Source organism: Rattus rattus, chromosome 1, assembly GCF_011064425.1.
Source record: "Rattus rattus isolate New Zealand chromosome 1, Rrattus_CSIRO_v1, whole genome shotgun sequence".
NCBI lineage: Eukaryota > Metazoa > Chordata > Mammalia > Rodentia > Muridae > Rattus > Rattus rattus.
In genome coordinates, this window is record NC_046154.1 from 11,730,369 (window position 1) to 11,753,208 (window position 22,840).

The 22,840-nt window shown below is 47.7% G+C and overlaps 1 protein-coding gene across 1 annotated transcript in view; it reads left to right on the top strand.

Moving 5' to 3' along the window:
• The window catches only part of Pex14 (peroxisomal biogenesis factor 14), a 137,126-nt gene that overhangs the window by 55,521 nt on the left and 58,765 nt on the right, over window positions 1-22,840 (top strand). The window contains exon 3 of the mRNA XM_032894566.1: window positions 868-952. Coding sequence (XP_032750457.1) covers window positions 868-952 — 85 coding nt within the window. The remainder of the gene's footprint in view (window positions 1-867; window positions 953-22,840) is intronic.

Here is a 22,840-nt window from a genome sequence, read left to right on the forward strand (position 1 = left end):
TAATGCTTCTTTCTCCCCTCCTTGGCTGTGTGTGTCTATGGAGATTCATGAAATAATATTCATATGGGGGTAGGTACACATTCTGTCACTGTATCTATCGGCTTATAGCCAGGAAATCGCAAACTTGGCCCTTTGAAGGCTCATCAGAATTCATTTCCTTTGCATTGGAGGGACAGTGTGGCCAGCCATGTGTGTGTCTTCTTTACAAACCTCCTTCAGCTCCAGTCCTTTGCCAGGTACGATGCAGGGAGCGTCATCTCTTCCCTGCCGTTCCTTACCGTGTAGTTGGGGAGGCAGCGTGAACATGAGAAGAGAAGACAGTATAATTATGTCTTCAATTATATGGTACACACTACAGCACTGAAGAACTAAAGAGAGAACAGGAGGATCAGAAGGGCTTGCTGATTTAGGGAAAGCTCGGGGGAGTCAGATCACACTGTATAAGGGTCTCTCTCTCCATTTCTCTCTCTGTGTGTGTGTGCACATGTGTATATGCACATGTGTGCGTGCATCTGTGCAGAAAGTGTGCTTGGTGTATTGTGTGATGTGTAGACAGGTAAGAGATGGGTGTGCCCGGCACTCAGAGAGTAACTGACTTAGCATGGCTGAAGCAGAAGCTGGAGGCAGGAGGACAGGAAAAGTTGAGTGCAGGTGCAAAAGCAGAGCCAAGGAGATGAGATTTGTTCTCTCAGATACAGGGAGCAGTGAAGCCAGGAGACACCTAGCCTTCTACTCAGGTGATTTCTACTGTAAGCAGGAGTTTGCTATCTATGATCCCAGCCGTATCATTCAGTCTGGGAACTCAAGATTTCTGGTGTTGAATTTCAGATTACTGAAGCTTACTCTCTGTTTTATCTCCCCCACCAGATTGCCACAGCAGTGAAGTTCCTACAGAACTCTCGGGTCCGGCAGAGCCCACTCGCGACCAGGAGAGCATTTCTTAAGAAGAAAGGTACAGGTTTCCCTGGCCTGTAGAGAGGGCCTGGGGCTGGGGCTGGGGCAGCTGAAAGTCACAGCTGGAGACAGGTGCTGACCACATCAGGGGCTGCTCACAGCTGTCCACATGGAGGGGTGAGAGACCCTCCCTCAGTGGAAGGTGTATTCCTTCACTCACAGTGGAGCAGAGAGGTTACAGGATCTAAACTAAACATCAGATAAGAGACCACAGCACCGTGGTCAGCCAGCACCCAGTAGCAGACCTGCCCTTCGCATCACACTGAGGACTCCTGCTCTCTGGTCAGTCCGTCGGTGACCCTGACTATACAGTGACCTGCTTGGGCTAGGAGAGGTCAGCTGCTTCAGTAAAGTCCACAGAGAAGCAAAGGACAGGGGAATGTGGTGAATCCACACAGTCAGGGTGAGGTCAAGTCAGGGGTCTGTCTGATTTCAGATTGTAGTGGTAAATCCCTGGGTTTTGCGGCATTTCTATAAGCTGGGATAAAGTGGATTCTGACTGGTTCTGTGTTGTTAAAGCAGATAGAACCTATTCTGTTTTGTTGGAATTTAGGATTTTATTTATTTATTTATTTATTTATTTATTTATTTATTTATTTTTGTAAAGCAAAACCAACCAGAAAAAAAAAGAAAAAGGTGGACTTTTCATTCTTAGGATAGACATTTGCTTTTCTAGAGATCTAGGAAGCTACTTACAGGATTTTGTGTAGCACTGGGGAGAGGGGTGGCATTCTTCACCCCAAAACTATTTTTTTCTTTAAAAGCTAGAATATTGGCCTCAAAATTCTAGCGGTTCTGTAAATTTGACTGGAACAGAGACGATGGGATGTTTTCCTTGCACTTTCCGAGCACCCTGTAGTGTCCCTCTGAGCACCCTGTAGTGTCCCACTGAAGCGCTGCTCCAGGGCCACACTCAAGGTCCAAGCATTTCAGTCACAGCACTACTTAGCAGCAGACGCAAGGCAGGGTCCCCATGAAGGAGCTGCATGCATGCTGGCTGCATGGTGCTCGCCCCATCATTAGGAGATTATTAAAATTTGGAGTGTGCTGGCTGGCCTCTCTCCTTCGCAAGCATCATGGCATAGAAGAGATTTTCCTTGAAATATGTGTACCTATAGGGAGTAATTAATCATAAAAGCTTTGGGACCTCAGCTCTCTCATCAAAGCATTGAAGCAGGGGAAAGCTGAGCCTAAAAGCTGAGCTGATTACCCGGGGTAACCTGAGACAAAATCTATGGTTGCTGAGAGATCCTTAGCCCAGTACATTGTGCAGTATTATAACTGTCTGATCTTCTCCTCCACCGACAATGACCAGTTAGTCCTCATTTTCTCTCAAACGCAGCTGGGTTAGAATTTCATTTGCAGAAGGTATTTAGAGCAATTTAGAGACAAATGTCTCTGGTGTTTGCTCGGCACTTCCCCACCGCAGGCTTTGCTGAGCAGTTTTAGTATCAGGAGCTCCATCTAATCTGTTTAATTTTAATAAATCCCTGACTGGGAGAGGGAGAGAGAGAGAGAGTGAGAAGAGAAACTCTGGACCAAATACTCCTTTTGAGTCACTTGGCTCATAACCACTCAAGAGGGGACTGACTTAGGCGGTCATTGTTTGTTGCTCTTTGAAGGAAAGAAGGAAAGAAACCCGGTTGATTGATTAATCAGTTTGCCCAGGAGTAAGCATCCACTCCGTGTCTTGCCCTGATCTCTCTCTCCACTGGGAATTCACTGAGAGGAGAAAAGATAAGACCCTGTCCTCACAGAGCTTGTGTTCTAACAGGGCGGGGGCAGGACAGGAACAAATGAAGTCCATGGTGTGTCAGGTGCAGGTGCCAGGGAAGAAACAACAGGGGCTGGAGATGCGTGCAGTGTGAGGCCGCAGCGCGGGACGGGAGGGGAGGCTTTGCTTTTAAAGCTGGCGGACGACCCTGTGTGCACAGAGGTGTGAAAGGTGCACATTTGTGGATACAGCGACTCCTCATTCTCGGTCGTCTTTAGGAATTTGGGTGTTGGGAACCCGGGGAGGCTCCCCAGCTCTTGTTGCTCTACAGAGAACCACACTGGTTTACCCTGTACTTAAGCCTAGAATCACTGCTGCTAATCACCCATCCCCAGAATCCTCTGCATGCTCTTTCAGCTGGTAATTATCCATTTCCGAGGTGAATCCCAGCAGAGTAAGCTCTGGCAGGACCCGTTCTGGGCAGAGAATTCCAAGGTTTGATCGGTGTCTGGGGAAGAAAAGGCCCTTCTCGGATTGAAACTTCACTTTTTAAGTTTTCATTATTCCTTGGTCAGGCTCACACAGCCCGGATGCTTGACACGGCTATGATGTGGAGGAGCAAGGGCAGCTAGCTACCCTGTCCCTCACATACTATGGAAGGAGAGGGCGGGGCGCTGGAGGGGAGGGACTGAAACCCTGACACCCTTGCTATAAGGCCTTCTCTGGCAGGGCCATGGCAGTGGGGGCTTGGGCGCTGTCTGGGGAGAGCTCCCAGCTCCCATAGCCTCCTTGGCTTTTCCTAGCAATGTCACTTTGGGGAATTGCAGGGAGCACTGACTTGAATTATAATCTGACTTTCTTTTTTTTTTTTTTTAATAAACATCTCTTTCTTGAAAAAGCAAATCCAATTTTGCTTTTCTTTTAATATTATTTAATATTTAATATAGAATTGAGGTCCCTGTAGTACATGTCAGATCAGTGGAAAATGAGGGTTACTTTAGGCACATCAGCTGAGTTTGTTTTATTGTGAAACCACAGCCCCAAGCAGGGGCTGCACTGTGCCTTGGTTACTGACAGGTTATGCGTTGAGCGCTCTGATGGACGGCGAGGGGTGGACTAAGATGGGAAAGCGTTGGTCTGCAAGGCTCTGTCTTCTTGGTTTGTTGTTGTCTGTTTTGTGATCTCTTTTAAAGTCAGAATATGGAGTCATTAATGAGAACATGAAGTTATTAGAATCATTTATCATTCTCTTTGAAGTTTGAATTGCCATTTTATGTAATTTACAGCAATTCTCCCTATTACCAGGATTGTTTTTTCTTTTTTGGAGGACAGAGAAAAGCAGCTGCTCACCTTCAGAATGAGCGTTTTGCATTGTGTCAGCTTCCTGATTCTGCAGATGACACATCCGCGGTAGGCTCAGCCACACGTGTCAGCAGCTGGACTATACGGGGTGGAAGCCCTCATGACACTGCTCTGTTTGGACACTTCTCTTGCCAGAGTAGCGCAGGATAAGAGGCAAGCCACTTCCCAGCATGTTCGCAGGCTGAGTACCGGTTGGACAAATGAGATACCTGTGACTGAGATACAGGGGACGATGCGGTGGAGGAGGGGACAGAGTTGCCAGTTGACTGCTCTGGTGTTGCTCTTAAAACCAGCCTAAGCTCGCGTGCGTCCGCCTTCCGAGCTGGGGAGGGGGCGCTCCTCCCAGGTGTTCAGGCCAAGGGCTCTTCCTGTCCATCCAGGACTCTGCTCTCCTGAAGGGTAGAGTGCAGCGCATCCTTCTGTCCTGGACCTGGAGCCCCGATAGCAGAGCTGCCTGCCTCCTTGTGGACATGAACTTGGGGAAGAAAGCATCCTGGTGGTCAGCCTTGGTGATGCGGTAGAGGGGAAGGGCTCCTCTCTCAGGAGTCCTTTAAGGAAGAGTAAATTCTCGCACAGATTTCAATTTAACTCTCTTTTATTACTTTTCTTTTTTATCATTTACGTCCATTTCATGAGGTAGTTTGCATGTCCTTGAATGGAATCTCGTTACCATGAAAGCTTTTTTAGCATTGATTTCATAACAGTCTTAATTTAATAGCTCCGTCATTACCGAGAAGCTCTGGGAGAGGGCCTGGCTTTCCAGGTCACTGACCTTTTAATTACAAACCTTGTTCTGATGGCCAGGTTATCGACTGGACAGCTCCCAGCTTGTGCCCCAGGATGAAAACGAAAATAACTATTTCCTCCCCCATCTCCAGGAAAAAAGTAACCTCTTGTGTTTCTAAAATTAATTTTCTCCTTCAGCTTTACTTTATAATTAATTCTTTAATGTGTCTTAGTGAAACCAGGAGTCTTTTTATGGAGCTTTTGTTCCTGGAGCTGGGGTCCAGCCAGTAGCTTAGGAGCAGAGGATGGACATCTCGCCAGCACCACCCCTGCTTGACTGCGGCTGAGCTGCACAGAGCAGGGTTGGCCTTGCGGGGGGTCGGGGTGACTGACCCTTTCGAATCTTTGTTCATGAGACACGCACTATGGCATCAAGATTTAGATTCCTTCAGTGTTTGCTGGAGTAGTTGAACTAGGTACATCACAGACATCTTTAAAGTTGTTTACTGAGACTTCCTCCCCCCTCCCTCCCTCCCTCCCTCCCTCCCTCCCTCCCTCCTGTTTTTGTGCTGGGGATCAGACCCAGGGTCTTGGGCATCCTAGGCAATTGCTTCGTTACTGAGCCCCGTTGGCAGGCCCGGGTGAGTGTTTTTCGCCCTGTGGTTGCTGTTAGCCGTGGATGCTGGAGGAAAAGCACTCATGACTGACGAGCTGTGCTGCACAGACTTGGTGAGAACAGGATGGTCTAGGTTTTCTGTCACAGGCTGTAGTGATGGAAACACCAGGGCCATGCACAGTGGAACAGCAGTCCCAGTTTGCCCTGTTGCTCTGGTGGGCACTGAAGTCCCTGTACTGATAGCCTGGAGTGTGAGGCAGCGAGAATGACAGAGATCAGGCACCTTAGGAGGCAGAGGAAGACGGCAAAGTGAGAAGTGACCCTCACCATAGGCCCACAGTCAGCCTGCAGGGGATGGCACCTTCCTCTCACTTCCTGCTTGTTTTTTCACCCTGAGCCCTGCCCTGAGTGGGGGTGTACCCTGCAGTAGGTGAGGCACGGCCGGAGCAGACAGAGCCACGTGGCACTGCGTGCCTGTTCTGAGGATGATTGAGCATCTCCATCCATCTGTTGTGCACGGACTGCCTTCCCTCCCTGCCAGTCTCGCATCTGCATATCCGTCACCTGCTGCTCTGGACCAGCCGATTCATCATGCCGACTGGTTTCTCCCCATCAATTTTCCTGCTCCCCCTTGTTATCCAAACTTGTCTTAAACTCCACAGATTTTTCTCAGTATACAGGAGAGACTATGCCAGCTGAAGCAGCTTTGGCTCTGGGAACAGACATGCTGCGGTGTGTGATGTCATGCTGGCATTTGCCGTCCCAGTAGAGCTGTATAGTTTCCTCTACAGAAGTGCTCTGTGTGGGGCTCTTGAGGATTTGAGCAGAAAGGATTGGAGGGGTTCTCTTGTAAACTCTGTGCCTTCCAGGTACTGCACAAAGTTGCAGTAGCGACACTGCCACATGTCTTGTGTTACTAAAACTTAATTTTAAAAAAATTTTTTTTTTTACTTCTTGGAATATTGAAAATTTAGCCAGAGACTGGCAAGATGGCTCTGAGTAAAGAGCCATGTAGGCCTGGTGACCTGGAACCTTCCTTAAGGTAGGAGGAGAGAACTGAGCTGTCCTCCGACCCCATAGGTGCACACATGCACCAAGGATGAGAACACTCAGTGAGGAGTGCCGGTCCCCAGGCTCCGCCCCTTTCCTCCCTGAAGGATGCTGTAGTCTCTGATGTCTAGAAGTGACCTAGCGTGCAAGCATGTGCCTCAGCATCCCCCACTGTTACGTAAACGTGGGACAAAGAAAGCGTACTTTCTTTGGTTGTGTTTGGATGTTTCATAGGATGGTGGCCACTCAGATGCTCGGCCTTGATTTGGCATCTACTGTTTGCAGAGTGTTATTATGCACCTGCTAATGTAGTAGACCCTGGATAGGAGAAGGGGCGGAAGTTGGCAGTCAGGGCAGTGTAAGGTGAGTGTTAGGCTCACTCGGGGAGCTCAAGGACAGTCATCTTGCTTGTTCTCACGAGCACCTCAGTTCCTAGGCAGTAAAAACAGGTGCAAGGCTAAGGAGGTGGATGGCTACAGTTAGAAGATGCCAGGATAGCCACCCCATCTTCAGCCCCTTTTAAAAAGTTGCAGTTGGTTATTCCAGTCTAGTGATGCAGTGGGCAGGCCTCTGACTGGAGTGCAGGTGGGTGTGTGTCCTTTGTTTCCAGGCTTCTGTGTAGTCAGAACTCTCCCCCAGTCTGCAGGGTCATCACAGCTTGATTGTGAACTAGGTTGGAGGGAAGCCCGGGCCCCAGATGAGGAAGGATGGGCAGGATGGGCAGGACATCGTTCATGATGGGAACTCTTTCAAGGGGACGGACCATTAGCAAGGAAAGAACTGAGGCGCATGGCATAAGCAGCAGGGTGCGGCCCCCAGCCAGGCTCCTGCAGTAAATGTGGATGTGATGCCTGCAGTCCTGGGGCCGGTGGGGCCCTGGGAGATTGCTGAGGGGGCTCCTGAGTGCATGTGTTTGAGACCTGGGCTGGGGCGGTGGCAGGAGAGGTGGAAACAGAAATGGCAGCTTTGTTTTGTTTGAGACAGGGTCTTGCTGTGTGTCCAGGGCTGGCCTTGAACTCCTGGTGTTCCTGCCTTAGCCTTCTAGTACTGGGATTAGGAGTATGCTCTATAACCTCTGATTAGAATTTATTTTTAAGTGAAATTACACAGCATGTGTGACTTTCCCACTCAGTGTAGTCCTTTTGAGGTTTATCTGTACACTGTGTGTCAGCAGTTGTTGGGCTGTATTAGCTTACCTGCTCGCTCACTGGACATTAGGGTTGTTTCTAGTTTGGGGACATTAAAAGTAAATCCGATATAAACATCCACCAGTAAGATTCCTTTTTGGATAATTAGCTAGGGGTAGAATGGCTGAACTATGTGGTCAGAATATACTTAACTCTATGATTGTATGTGGGAAGGTGTGTATGTCTGTGTCTGTGAGTGCGCGTGTGAGCACACTGTGATACACATGCAGAGGTCAGAGGACAACTGTGGGTCTTGTGAGAGGGTCTAGTGAGACTTCTGGAATTTTAGTATCTTAAAAAAAAACCCAAATATTATAAGGATGTGTTTTTGTTTTAACCCCAGGTATAAGGGTGTGGGACTGCTTTGGACCGTCCCCAGCGGCTGACCATAGTTTGCCCCATGCTCTATTAGAGATGTGGTTTTGCCGGCTGCAGATAGTTTTTATGATTGTGTGGTTTTTGGAATTCTGGGAACTTGTCAGAGGGTGTATAAATGTTAGAGCCCAGGTAGGTGGGTGGCTGGTTGTTGGTCATTGGGGGTGTGGGGGTCAGTTGTAGTTTGTCAATAGTCATGCTCAAAGAAGAAACGAGAAGAAAGAAATTAGATTCAAGGGTGTCCCCCCCGTCCCCACCATCCTTCCTTTTCTCCTATCTAGTAATTGGAGGTAAAACAGGGAGATGAAGGATAGGAAAAGAAAACCCACAAAGTAGTACAGACCAGCTACAGGGTCACCGCTGCCTGTGCCAGGCCAGGCTGGCCGGCACTCAGAGGCTCTCCCGGGTCTCCCTTTAATCCCGCTGTGCGAGCATTGGCATTGCAGATGAGCATTTCCACCCTCTGCAGTTCTGGAAATCTGGGCTCAGGACCTCATGCCTACGTTTGACTTTCCCCTTCGATCTTAAAGATTACATTTAAATGGTGTGTGTGTGTGTGTGTGTGTGTGTGTGTGTGTGTGTGTGTGTGTGTGTGTGTGTGTGTGTGTGTCTGCATGATGCATGGCCAGAGGATAACTCTGGAGTCAGCTCTCCTACCCAGTGGGTCCTGGGGATTGACTCAGACCATGTCAGCATTAGCAACAAGTACCTTTTCCTGTCAAGCCATCTCTTAGGCATCCTGAGTTCCTCTTTCTAAGAAACTTCCCAACTGTTGTTTGAAGGTGGTTTTGTCACTACGTTCTCACTAGTTGCGTGTCAGCATTGTCAACACAGAGGTCTGTAAGATGCAGGTATAACTTATCCACTAGGGGAACCACATGGAGGTGGCTTTAGGACTGAACGGGTGGTCATGGCTGGAGAAAACCTAAGCTCTGGAGGCCAGTCATAGTCACAGTAGTTTTCAGGGCATCTTGGGGGCAGCTTTTCAGATATCTTGCATATCAGATATTTAAATTACCATCTGTAACAGCGGCAAAATTACACTTATGGAGTAGCGGTGAAAATAATGTATGGTTGAGGGTCACTACAACATGAGCAACCGTATTAAAGGGTCCTAGCATTAGGAAGGAAGGCCGAGAGCCACTGCCATGGTGCATAGCCTGCCTGGGTTCACATGCAGCCTCACTGGCTGTATAGATAGCATTGCAGGAATCCTCAGCCTCAGTTCTGTGTCTGTAAAATGTCAGTAATGATAGTATCTGCACAGAAGACTCTTGCCAGGATTAAGTGAGAAAATAAAACAGAAAATGCCTGCTATGAAAACGAAGGCTTAGCCAAAACAGTGATCAATAGTGAACATCCCTTAGAAAACGTATTCCTTCTTTCATGGAGTGCTTCTTTTCTTTAAGATAGCATACATAGCAATGGGATTCATGGTAACATTTTCATGCACATGTGCCAATATGCTTTGTTCTCAGGCAGTCCCCTTCCCACTGCTGCCCTCAGAAGATGTGTTCTTAAAGGGCTGGTAGGAGCCCCCCTCCCTCACCACAGCTTTGCTCTCTGTGGTTTGCTTATTCTCAGTCTATCTTAGTCTGAAAATATTAAAAGGGAAATTTCCAGAAATAACAACTGATAAGTTTTAAAATACGTAGCATCAGTGTATGGAACCTTGAGTTGTTGTGTCCTCTCTGTGACATGAGCCACCTCTGTCCATCTGTCAGCCACCTAGCGGCTGTCTGAGTTATCAGTGTCACAAGGCCTGTGTCCAGCTGATCCTCCTGAACCTCTCTGGTGCAGCACTGTCAGGCCTGCACCCACAGCACACCTCTGCTCCTGGTGGCATTGCAGGAGGTGAGCACAGTACAATAGGATACCTGGGGGTGGGGAGAAAGGAGGAGATCACGGCCGCATACATTTTATTGCTGTATATTGGCATAATTGTTCTACTTTACTGCTTTACTTTACTTTAATCTCTTACAGTGCCTACTTTATAAGTTAAACTTGAATATATGTATATCATATGTATACTAGTGTACACACACACACACACACACACACACACACACACACACACACACAGCAGTATACACAGGCCAGATTCCTCACAGACAAGACTGTGTTGAGCTCCTTGTAAGAGTGTTGAAATGGTGAACTTGATGGCATGGTGAACTCCTTCAGGCAGTAGGTACTTCCAGGACTGTTATACAGGTGGGTAGAACGCACATTGGAACATTGGGGGATGTGGCTCAGCGGGTAGAGTCTTTGCCTATCATGCACAAAGCTGTAAGTTCGGCCTGTGGCTATACCTATAACCCCAGCACTGGGGAGGTGCGAGGCTGGAGGATCAGAAGAAGATCCTGGTCGTCCTTAGTGGCATTGTGAATTTGAGGCCAGTCAGGGCTTCATGAGATCTTGTCTTTTTGTTCGTTTGTCTGTTTTTGTTTTTCAAGATAGGTTTCTCTAGATAGCCCTGACTGTCCTGGAACTAGCGTTGTAGACCAAGAGCACAGAGGAACTCTGTTTTGAAAGACAAAAAAGGAAAACAACAGAAAAAAGTGACGCTGTGAGGCTGGCACTGCAGTAGGAAGCTTGGTGGCATTTTACTTTTGTCTTTGAGACAAGAGACTCACTGACCATCCACGCTGGGCCTGAACTGCCATGTAGCCCAGGTTGGCCTGGAGCTGGGAGGCCTCTTTCCTCAGCCTCCCAGCTTGTGTGGTTACAGGAGAGCTGTTATGTCCTTCCGAATCTTGCTGCCTCTAATATCGTCCTTACCCATCTGCTGATGTTTATAGCAACCAAAAGTAGCAAAGAGGGCCTGGGGAGATGGACCAGTGAGTCAGGTGCTTGCTGTGCAGATCCCTGAATACATGTGGCTATGTGGAGGCACACATCTCTAACTCCAGCTGGGGGTCGGGACAGACAGTCAGCTCCCAGGGGCTCACTGGCAAGGCAGTCTGGCAGAAATGATATGCCTAAGGTTCGGTGAGAGACTTGTCCCCCCGCCAAAAAAAATGGAGGAAGAGCCGAGGAAGTAGATGTTAACCTGTATACAGATGCACAACAGTGAGGGGAGGTGGCAGCAGCAAGGACAGATCACTGACGTCTGCCTCAGTTGCATTTCCCACAGCGCCTGTGGGTGCGTCTCACTGAGGGGACCCATTCTCACCCTCATACTTGTTTTTCTTCAGCTGCCTGAGGAGTCTGGACAGCATGGCTTCAAGCATTCCAGTGTGTGAGATAAAAGACTCGCACATAGGAAAGGCCTTCCTCGGATAGCACAAACATGTTTACCCACCAGCCCTTGTTCAGGGAAGCTTTTAGCTTGGGATGTTTGAAGTCACTTAGGCACACAGCCTCCAAGGGGAAGGGACATCATGTTTTCAGCACAAAGCCCACAGCATGCATGCGTGAGGGAAGGAAGGGGCCTTTCTAATCTGAGGAGCTGGGCCTTCAGTAGTGAATGAAAAGTATGGGATGGACCTCCAGCTTGCTGGAGGGATGTGAATCAGCGTCACTGCCACTGGGTTTTGGAGATGCTTTTAAGGAAGCTTGTCACATGTCTGGCCTCTCTCAGAAGGGAGTCCCTCAGCAGGTGAGCTTGCGCGGATGTTACAAGGCATGGAAGGAAGGCAAGGATCTTGAAACCTATTGAAAAGGGCATGGATTGGGCTGCAATTAGACTTAAAAATAACTTTGGGTGGTGTTTACCAGTCATTCTTGTAACCAACAATTTGAACCTATGCCTTATAAAAGTAAGTGTGCTTGCTGGGTTTTTTAGTGTCTACATTTATGAAAGCCTAAGACCTTGATTTTAGATTTATTTTGTTACTGGTAGCTTGCTAGGTTCTTTTATTCAGATTTACTGTTGTCTCTTTTTATTTGTTAATTACTACTCCTACTACTCCTACTACTACTATTACTACTACTATTACTACTACTACTACTACTACTACTACTACTACTACTACTTGTAGCATTGGGGATTGAACCTGTGCATTGTACACACCAAGTATGAGCTCTACCATTAAGCCATATCCAGCCCTTTAAATTTTATTTTGTCACAAAGTTGCCTGGTCTGGCTCCAGACTCAGTAGGTAGCTAAGCCGGCCTTGAACTTGTGATCCTCTTGCATTAGCACCCAATAGCTGGGATTGCAGGCTGTGTGGTAGCACGGCCTTATTTCCTTTGTATTTCTGAGGAAAAGGTAACTAAGTACAAGTTCTCAGTGCGAAGTGGATGGGCCACACAGGCTTACACAGTGCTCTGGATACCTGGGAAGCCCTCTCAACTCTAAGCATCCGGCCTAGGAGTGCATTTGACTTAAATCACCCTGACAGGAGCCTGTCTTCTCAGAGACTGCCTCTCGGCAGACTTGGGAAGGCTCTGTGTCTCAGTTAGTTATTCTGTTTAGTTCTCACGTCCTTTTAAAGCCATCTTTCTGTAATTAGATTGTCGAGTAGATTGTCTTTAGTAAGATGGCAGTCTTTAAATGTTGTGCTGTTGTGAGTTTGTTAAACGATTGTGAAGGCTTTCATTCATAAAGTTTAGTTTATCATACAATGGTATTTCAGGGAAAGAACCGACCATCTTGACCTTCTATGATAAATATTATACCACATAAATGTCTTTTCAGTGAACCGCACGTGAGCAGGGCAGGGAGCCTCTTACTGGTTTTGGCTTCAAGCTGTAGCACTGCTCTTGACTTGACAAGAAAAATCTCTTAGCGCTCACTGTCAGTGCATGACTGAAGGACAAAGACAGAGTCTTCTCAGCCCATGAGTCACAAATGGAATTGTGAATTATATTATTCTAATTGCAAAATCTCGGGGCTTGGCCGAAAGAGCACAGGTTGAGTTTGAAGAAGAGGCAGTTAGGGACTCGGTTTAACTTACAAGTGGATATGATTTGCACAGAGTGTAATTGAAAGAGAACAATGTGAGCTCCGTGATTTTTGATATTTACTTAGGTTTTCTAATCAAAGGCTCCACCTTAGACAGCCCTGCAAAGAAGAGACTAAATGGTAAAATAGAAATGACAGAACGGTGGCATTCCTTGGCAGATCTTTCTGCTTGGTGTTACATGATTCCTACTATCCGTTTGTCTGTCTGTCCACCCATCTTTTGACTGAGTGAGTGTACCTCACAGGCACTGTGCTTGCCCTGGTGAATAGAAAGACACATCCGGGGTGGAAAGGGCTCCTCCAGAACTACGAACAGAGAAGCAAACTAAGGAAAGAAGGCCGCTGAGGTCAGAGTGTGGCTCAGAGAGCTGGGCAGAGAGCTCAGCGGACTCAGACTCCAATAGGAAAGGAGCTTGAGTGAGACTTGGTGACTGGAAGCAGCTGGCCTGAAGATGGGTCCGGTTATGGTTGATGTCATGTCATTTTTAACTAAGCCCTGCTCAAGCCACCAAGAATCCCCAGTGTCCTTCCTGTCTTGCTGTTCTGAGAACACTGGGGGTATAATGGCAGTGGGGCCATAGAAGCCACTGGCAGTGGGTTACTGAGTTTATAAAGCAGGCTAAGCTGGGATGACACAGGCGGTGTCACAGCTTCCAGCTCTGTGTTTTCTGTTAGAGCTTTAACGCGTCTTACATGTCACCATTTAGTCCTCATGACAGCCATCTTCTCACATAGCATCTCCTTTAGCTAAAGGTGTGCAGTGGTGGTGCACACCTTTAATCCCAGCCCTGGGAGGCAGAGGCAGGCAGGTAGCTCTAAGGTGTCCAAGTGCATTGTAAACTCACGTGGGCTGGGCTGGGCTGTCTCCTCGAAGGCTCACTTTATTAGGTATGGACTCTAGAAAAGCTGTTGTGTTTCACTCGTGCCTTTTCTAGTGGCAGCGCTTAGTGTCGTGACAAGAGGGTGAGGTGAATGGTTCTGTTGAGTTGTGGGTTTTTTTCCTGTCTTTTGCTGCTTTCCATGAAGGCTCAAGCCCAGAGCTCTGTTGTCGGTTTGAGGAGAGGCAGTGAGGCAGTCTTGGACCTGAGGAGAGGGGCTGGCTGGTAAGTAAGCGCTGTTTGTTGACTCTGCTATTCTGTGGTGGCTTCTGTCAGGACAGCGAAGGGTAAACGGACAAGGCTCCGCCCCTGTGGGGAGGCCGGTGCTTACATTACAGCCTTCTGGAGCATCTTGCAGCAAATGCACGGGTTACATTAAACGTTGCGATCATATCATTTTTATAGTAAATCGCTGACCTTATGCAGCTTTATTGAATTTCCCCAAAAATGCGTTTATAATTCTGCCGTACACACATGATATTCATGTCCTTGCTGTCCATGTGGAAATGTCCCTTTTTATGATGTTAAACAAATTAAATCCACTCTCCGGCGCTGCGCCTCACCTCTAAGATTCCTCCTCAGGAGTCGAACCTCTCGGAAGCAGAGCTCATCTCCATTAGCTCAAAGCCATTATGCCGAGCTGAGGTGGGTGCATTAGGAAGCCTTGCCCTGCAGTGCGCAGCAGCCGGGGATTAGTTAGATGGAGGTGGTTCCAGGGCAGTGGGTGTGCAGCGTGGTTGCTGCCGAACACTAACAAGGCGTTCCCATAATTGCCCTATTTGTTTTGGGGAAATGGTGGGTATTTGTTTAAAAGGATTTCACGGAGCCAAGAGTACACAGCGCAGCCCGTTCTCAGCTACTCACTTGTGAATGATTCATTGCAAAACTAGCATCGCCAACCGGTTTTCTTTTAATTCTCTGTAGCTCCACTCAGCTGCAGACCACTGTGGTGCCGGGGACACAAGCTAATTTTATCTAACAAAACACCCCAGAAAGTTACATTGCAAGCATTCACGACTCCTCAGCACTTAACTCTGAAATGCTCTTTAGACTCTGGCTCTGGGCTCCTTCTCTTGTTTCTCTGTCTGCCATTTCTGTATGTGTGTAATTTGTGTCGTGTGCTGGTTCTCAGAGCGCTCAGCGCACAGCAGTGCGAGTCTGTGGAAACCACACCTATTCAGTTAGGCACTGGTCATTTATCAAACGCCCTTTCCTATGGCCTCACCATATGCTTTAATATAAAAATCAGAATTAGTATTTGTAGTTGAGTGGGGTTCACAATATAGAGCTAGGCACAGAAACAGGGGATGCTGGGGGCGACCAACTGGGGTATGGGGCATGGGAACGACTGGGCAGTCTGATGCTGGGCAGAGTTTTAAAAGATGCCTTTCTTGAGAGGTCACCTTATTTAAGAGCCCTAGAATTAGTTCTCTTTATACTTTGGGACAGTGACTAGACATGGAAGAGGACGCAAGGTGCCTGTTATGTGGAAGACCTTGTCTAGTTTATGTGATATGGACTGTGGGCAAGTTTCGTGTGTAGAGATGTGCCATGTTGGGCTTTCAGGACTCCCTTTGAGGGGAGGAGCAGTCAGCAGGAAGACTGAGGGGTGAAAGACGGCAAGAGTGAGGAGGGGGAGGGAGGGCCTGATGCAGGAGTGTGCAGAGACCCTGCGCTGAGCTGCCTGCACAGGGGCTGTGGGCTTGCTCTCTCCACGAGTGTACTGCCAAGGGTCTCACTGAAATCTGAGGCCCTGGAAGAAAGAGGAGATGACGTTTGTGAAGCAAATGTTACTTTATCTAGAAATGGCTTCTCTGGGATAAGCCCTGTCACTCAGCTTCCTGGTGAAGCTGCCCTTCTGCCATGGAAGGGTCCCAGTGCATCAGACCACAGTCCTAAGGAGCTGCTCCTGCCGCACCACTGACAGCTCAGCTCCCACACAGCTCACCTCTGCCCTTCACATCCACCCCGCTTTACTCTCTCCCGACTGTGTCATGTCTGAATCTCCCCGTTTTCTTAGTCAGTCAGTTGGTTTGCTGACCTGGCTGTAACACTTAGAGGTCCTCCGAGCTTGGTGCTATGGTGTGTGTGTACCTGACCTGTGTGCCTTGGTTTTCTGGAAGCAGATGGGCTGTTTTGCTTTCAAATCGATGGAGACTAGAAAATAAAAATGTGCGGCTCAGGGGTATGGAGCCTAAAGGTCAGAGACTCCAAAAGGATGAAAAAGACAGTGCATTAGCTGACTTCCTGGGAGGTCTCAGAGCTGCAGGCGGCCTCTGAACTGGGACAGGAGCATCTCTCATCCTTAAGCTTTTCCTCCTTTCCTGTCCCAGCTCAGTCAGTGCTCAGTCTGTGCTGAGATCTTTCTTTTCAGTGTTGGGATGCTGGAGCAGCTCCATCCAGGCCGGAAGCCTGGACCAGAAGGTGGGACTGTGGGCGTGGTGGTCCATGGGAGTCTGCAGTGGAAACCATGTAGCTTGTCCACTTTTTTTTTTCTTTTTCTTTTTCTTTTTTTTGGAGCTGGGGACTGAACCCAGGGCCTTGCTTTGCTAGGCAAGCGCTCTACTGCTGAGCTAAATCCCCAACCCCCAGCTTGTCCACTTTTAAAACTGACGTACAATTGAAAGCCAATCTCATTTTTGTAGCCATGTTGCTCAGCCTCCTGGTTCAGCTTCCCCGTGTAAAAAGGCCTTTAAAGCTTATGGTGGGGGGTTGGGGATTTAGCTCAGTGGTAGAGCGCTTGCCTAGGAAGCGCAAGGCCCTGGGTTCGGTTCCCAGCTCCGAAAAAAAACCAAAAAAAAAAAAAAAAAAAAAAAAATGGTGGGCCACCCTGGAGCTGGTCTCCCTCTCCTTGGTACCACTTGCAGGTTCCCCTACCCCTCAGACAGAGAGGGTTGTGGTGAAAGTCCACCTTTTATGACCTTGACCTCTTGACCCTTCTGCCTCGGCCTAAATCCTGGGATGACTAACATGAGCCACCATGTTTGCCCTTGCTGCTTTTGTGATGTTAGCATTTAATTTTCAAATGAATGGTTTGGACATCTGGTATCAATATCCTCTTCATGTCTGGTAACTGTGGGGGATGCTGGCTAATGGGCATCTTTGCTTCCCTGCATACAGGGAAGGAGAGGAAGGAGAGGGAGAATTAAGGAAAAGCCATGTTGAACCATGAATTTTCACTGTAAGATAAGATGTGGAAAAAATAATATTTGCAGAAATCCTCCGAAAGCGCCTCATTACAGTGAGTAAACAGCAGCATTGAACTTACCAGAGTGTTCTGTGTATGTGAGGACAGAGAGCTGCAAGTTTGAAATTGGGGTTCTAGCCCTCAGGAAAGAGAATGGTTAAATCTGTTCTTAAAGTCCTAGGGCAGAGCCCTAGGAGTGTGTCCGTGCACGTGAGGGCGTGTGTGCACGTGAGGGCGAGGGCGGGCGTGCGTGTTTACCGGGAACACTCGTGAGAATACACCAGCGCCTGTGTGCTGTCAAGACGTACAGAAGCTGGCGCTTCATTAGGTCTTCAGAAAAGCTGGGACCTCACCTGTGGCTGGTCGTTGCATCATATAGGTGGGACTTGCTTCACTCTGGCCTCCTGGGACACACAGGAATAGATTTGAGAGACAGGATGACATCTAGGGAGAGAGACACAGCAACTGGAAGTCGAGTAAAATGGAATAGTCTTGAAGGAGGTGCTTGGCCTCTCCTGTACAGGACAGAGCATTGTATGCTGCTGGTCTGGTGCCCACAGCCAACATTCCACCGTGAGCTGGACCAGAGGGGCAGCTTGCGGGGCTTGTCGTGGAGGGTTCCAGAGCACTTCCTGCCATCCCTCACTGTGGTTGCCAGTTCTGTGACATGCTGTTTGTTCTTATGTGAAGTGTCGGGGATTGGCAGTGTCCCGCCTACCCTTCAGTGGCATGGCCTTTGTCTTCTGGGCTCCTGGCTGTGGTTTGAGGTGTTGCTTGTACACTGCCCCTCTGGAAGCAGGTCCAGCTCTCCCTAGACATCCCCAGATCCTGGCAGGCGCCTTCAGAATTCCAGAAGATGGACTGGTATGTGCAAGGGGAGCCATGGACAGCAGTCTTTGCACCCCTCATTAGGCCCTGGGGTAGGAGTGCCTGGACACACAAGTTCATTTCAGGCTCACAGTCTCTGTCAGCCTCTATGCAAGCATGAAAGGTTTCTATTAGGCTAATAAGGAGCCCCAGGGACACCAGTGACAGTGTGATAATCGTCCCCTTGGAGGACTAGAGGTAGTCGGGATGTGATGACCTCATCCCAAGGGGACTGCTGATGAAACTCTGGCTTAGCCTTGCTGCCTGCACTGCACTGGTGTGGGTGGGAAGCGGGCTGCTGGGATGTCTGTTCCACGCCTTCCATGTTGCCTGGCTTGCTTGTCTTTGGAGTATTTCAGCCAGTTTTACTTACGAACTTTAAAGAGCTGGTGAGCCTCATGGGAAATGGGCTCGAATAACCAGTGCAGCAGTGTACATCCCAGACACCAGGGAGGCCCGGGACAACAGGGCATGACAGTGGTGCTGCTGGGTTTTTATAGACCGAGAGACTGGGGTCCTCGGCCAGTGAGAGCGCACAAATCCGAAGGTTGGTTGGAGCTCTCAGCCGTTTGCCTTCTTTAGTAGCCGTTGGATCCTGCTTTTCCTTTGACAATTTTCATGGAGTCTGCTCTGTTGCTGTGGTTCTTTTTGCTAGGCACTGTATCTCAGACATAAGTCATATCTGTAAGTACAGATCTGACAGTTGTAACAACTGCTGGGTGTGGGACAGACAACATGGGCCATGATTTATTTTAACCAACCCTTTTGATGAACAACCACAGTATTTTCATTTCTCACCATTACAACAGCTCTTCTTTAAGTGCCCTGGAGAACAGGTATCACTTCTGTGATTGCCCTGTTGGGGGAAAAACTGAAACCTTGGTTGCCAGTCTTGGGTTAAAGGAACCAGGTTGGTTTTCATTCTAATATGCACCACTTTACTGAGTCAGTGTGGATCCTCCACCCCAGCCGTGCTAGCCGGCTCGGGTCAAGGTTATTCCAGTGCGTGCCCTGCTGTCCTGCAGGTTAAGCTTGTTCCAGTTTGTGCATTGCTGTCCAGTTTGGATTAAAGTTGTTCCAGTGTGTCCCCTCCACCCCAGCTGAGCCAGTGCAGGTTTTAAACTTCCGGATTGTCAAAATCCTAGGTCCTTGTTCTGGTTGAAATCAGAGAATTCTTCCCAGAGTCTGAGGACATTGACACATTTGCCCCTTTTATGGGTCTACTTTTCTTTCATAGAATTTATTTTGTTGATAGCTGACCTGCAGGGGGCTATAACTTTGTTTTTCCTGGTGACCAATTTGATCGTTCTGGCACCACTTATGGACAAGTCGGATTTCATCTATTGCATTTGGAATGTCCTCATGTGCCGCTGTCCCTGTCTGCTGGGCTCCAGGGCCTCTGGTCTTTAGATTGTAGCTTCTACCTCCCTCGCCACTGTTGCTGCTGCTGAGAATAGCCCTGGTTTACAGTCCCTCCTCACACACCCTATACAAGGTTTCTGTAGCTCTCTTTCTTTTGTGTGTGTGGGCATTTTGCCTGCACATGTGTCTGCACCATGCATTCAGTGCCTGCAGAGGCCAGAAGAGGGTGTCCTTTGGAATAGGAGTTAAAATGGTTATGAGCCACCATGTGGGTCCTGGGAATCACATGCAGGTCCTCTGCAACCACAGAGCCAGTCCCTGGAACTCCACATCTCCTCTCCTATTCCTCCCCACACCCCGGCCAGTCTCTTTGGAATTGTAATTTAATTACGTTCAGTATGGACATTACCTAGGGCAGGAGTGACATCTTTGCAGACGACTCTTTGGAGTGAACAGCATTTCCTGTTAGTGGATTGACAGAATCCTTCTATACACTTTCTTTAGTCCTAAGTATTTTAAAATATATCATTGCGGGGTTGGAGATTTAGCTCAGTGGTAGAGCACTTGCCTAGGAAACGCAAGGCCCTGGGTTCGGTCCCCAGCCCCGAGGGGGGAAAAAAAAAGAAATATATTATTCCTTTGTGACCTTTATTTCCACTATATTTTCTGCTCTTCGATAATACTTAGAAAAGCTGTTGATTTCTATGCTTTTAAAATTATCCTATTGTGTCTTTTGTAATAGTCCTAATGATTGTTACTGGTTCTCTTAGTATTTCTCAGTAGCAGGTAGATATTATTTTCCCTTTCCTGTGTTATTTAACCTTATTATTATTAATTTTTTGTTAGACTGTCCAGAACCGTGTTGGGCATGAGTGTTGAAAGCCATAAAGGGTAACAATCCTGCTGCCTTCTGCTTAGAAACACAGAGCCCAGGGCCATTAAAAAATAGTCATAATTACAGAATGACCCTAGACTTTTCAATGTCCTCCCTTGCAGATGGACTTAACAAAAAACAAACAAAAACTATTCTGCAAGGAACTTATCTTTTGGCCAGACTGGTGAATATGTTCTTTGGTCCTTCTATTCAATGAGAAAGTCAATGTTACTTCCACTGTTTGAAGCAGAGAATCTGGAGAACAGTGGAATCCATCCTAAATCACTTGGCAAATACAGGTGCCTGTCTCCTGGAGTGTAAAACAGACCATGGAGCCGAGGGCTGTGGCAGGGCGCAGCAGGGCTAAGTCTAATAGAAAGGACAAGCGTTTGTCCAGGAAGCAGCGTGTCCAGAAGAGATTATTTACTGCACAGACCTAGAGGCCGGGCCTCCCTCATTCAGAGGACAGCTGACAATGGTTGTGTCTGTGTTGTTAGACATCTGCTGCCTTCACCAATGCCGGGCGAGGCTATGGAAAGACAAGGACTGTTCTTCACTTCATTGGTAGCTACAGAACAGGCTCTGGGCTAGTAGTGTCGCCTCTTCTTTGGCTTTCTTTTCCTTCCATCAACACTTTGGTCAAGCCTGTTGGCTTGAATTTTTTCCATCCTGACACCACTACTCCTCTGTGGGCCTGCCCATTCCCCCTCTTTTAAGAAAGATTTGTCTTTATTTTATGAGTATGAGTGTTTTGCCTGCCTGTGTTCATGTATGCATGTATATGTGTGTGTGTGTGTGTGTGTGCGCACTCGTGTATGTACATGTGCACTCGTATATGTGCATATATGTATGTGTGCGTGTATGTATGAATGTGTGCATGTATGCATGTATGTGTGTATGTGCACCAGGTGCATACAGTACTCATCGAGGCTGGAAGGTGTCAGGTGCCTTGGAACTGCAGTTATAGACCATTGTGAGCTGCCGTGAGCCAAACCCTGTTTCTCTGTAAGAGCAGCAAGTGCTCTTAACCGTGGAGCCATCTTCCCAGTTCTTCTTCTCTTTCTTTGATAGGAGTCAGCACAGGCCAACCTCTGACTTGTTTATAAAGAATGGTTGACTTTCTGAGTGTCCTGCTTTCATGCTAAGTGCTGGCACTGTCCGGCTTGACTTCTTCAGTCTTTTACCAAAACATTGAGACTGCAAGAGCACCCGGATAGCTTTTCCCTTGTGTCTTACTGATTGACATTTTACGACATATGTGTGCCTGTCTTTGCTCTCTCTCTACATGCATGCACATTCATGTTGCATACACTTCCTATGATCATTTGAACGGGACTTGTAGATATCCCCGCAGATCAACTCTCATTACTTCAGCATATATCTCCTCAAACAAGAATGTTCTCCCACACAGTCACCTCACATGTCACAGGGAGAAAATTAACATGACTCTCCTGAGAACCTGATATGTGTACTCCGTGTTTAAGTTTCCTGGTTTGCTCTAAGGTTCCTTTGTAGCCTGCGTTCCAGGAGACAGTCAGGGTCACAGCCAGAGCTCCCCTCTGACTCTGGAGACCTGCCCCCTTGCCTTCTCCTGTTTTAGATGTCGTTGACTGTGTTTGAGAGATCAGGTCAGTTTTATTGACTATTCTGGGCTTGTTGCATTGTTCCCTCTTCATAAAATGGAGATTACAGGTTTTTGGCAAGAATACTGAGTCCGTAATGTTAGGCGCTCATTGCTGCACTGCCTTACAAGGGAGGAGTGTCAGGATTCTCTGCTGTTGGTAGTGCTAATATGACTGGGTGGCGAGGTGATTGCCGGATCGTCTGTTGGAAAGGGCTGTCTTCCCTCAGAATTAACAAGCCGCCTAAGGAAGGCTCCTTCTGAGGTCATGCTATCTTGTTCCTTGGCAACCCTCACTCAGTACCTTTAGCATTGGTGGAGAGCTTTGCTTTGTCCTTGAAACTGGAAAAAGGTTGACTTTGTATATACGTTGTTTCTTATGCACCTTTACAATTTATTTTTTTAGATACAATCTCATATAGCCCAGTCTGATCTAAGTCTTTTAAAAATATCTTGTTTAGGTTTAATTACGTATCTATGTATACATGTGTACATGTGTATGTGTTTGTTTGTTCAGGTGCCAGAGGAGACTAGAGGAGATGGATCCCCTGGAGTTACAGGCAGGGATGAGCTGCCTGACACGGGTTCTGGGAACAGAACCTCTGGAAAAGCAGCACTTGATCTAACCCCTGACCTTCCCTCCAGCCCCATCAGTCTTGCTAAGTAGTGGGGATGACTTTGGACTCTTGACATTTTTGGATTACTTAGTGTACCTCAGTTATCAGCAAACATTCTTTCCTCTTCTGTGATAATCACTTCATTTCGTTGTGTTATTTGCTGGATGGGGTGGTGCACACTTGGTATCTGTTATTCTAGCACTCGAAGCAGAGTCAGGAGGACTATTGCAAGTTTGAGTCTAACCTAGTCTATATAGCAAGTTCTAGGCTAGCCAGGACTACTTAGTGAGACTGTCTGAAAACAAAATGTTTGAATATTATTTATATCCTAAGTAGTATTTGATTTGTTGTTTCAGGTTTGGTTCACTGGGCCATACCCAGTTTAGTTTCATTGCTTCCTGGGATATATGTCTCAGATTGACTCAAGCCCACAACCAAATATCTTCCCAAGATTCCTTTAGTAAGAATGATGCTGACAAGCCAGGGCCGGACACTAATTACAGGCTTCTGGGTTTCCTTTACACACACACTCACGCTCACACAC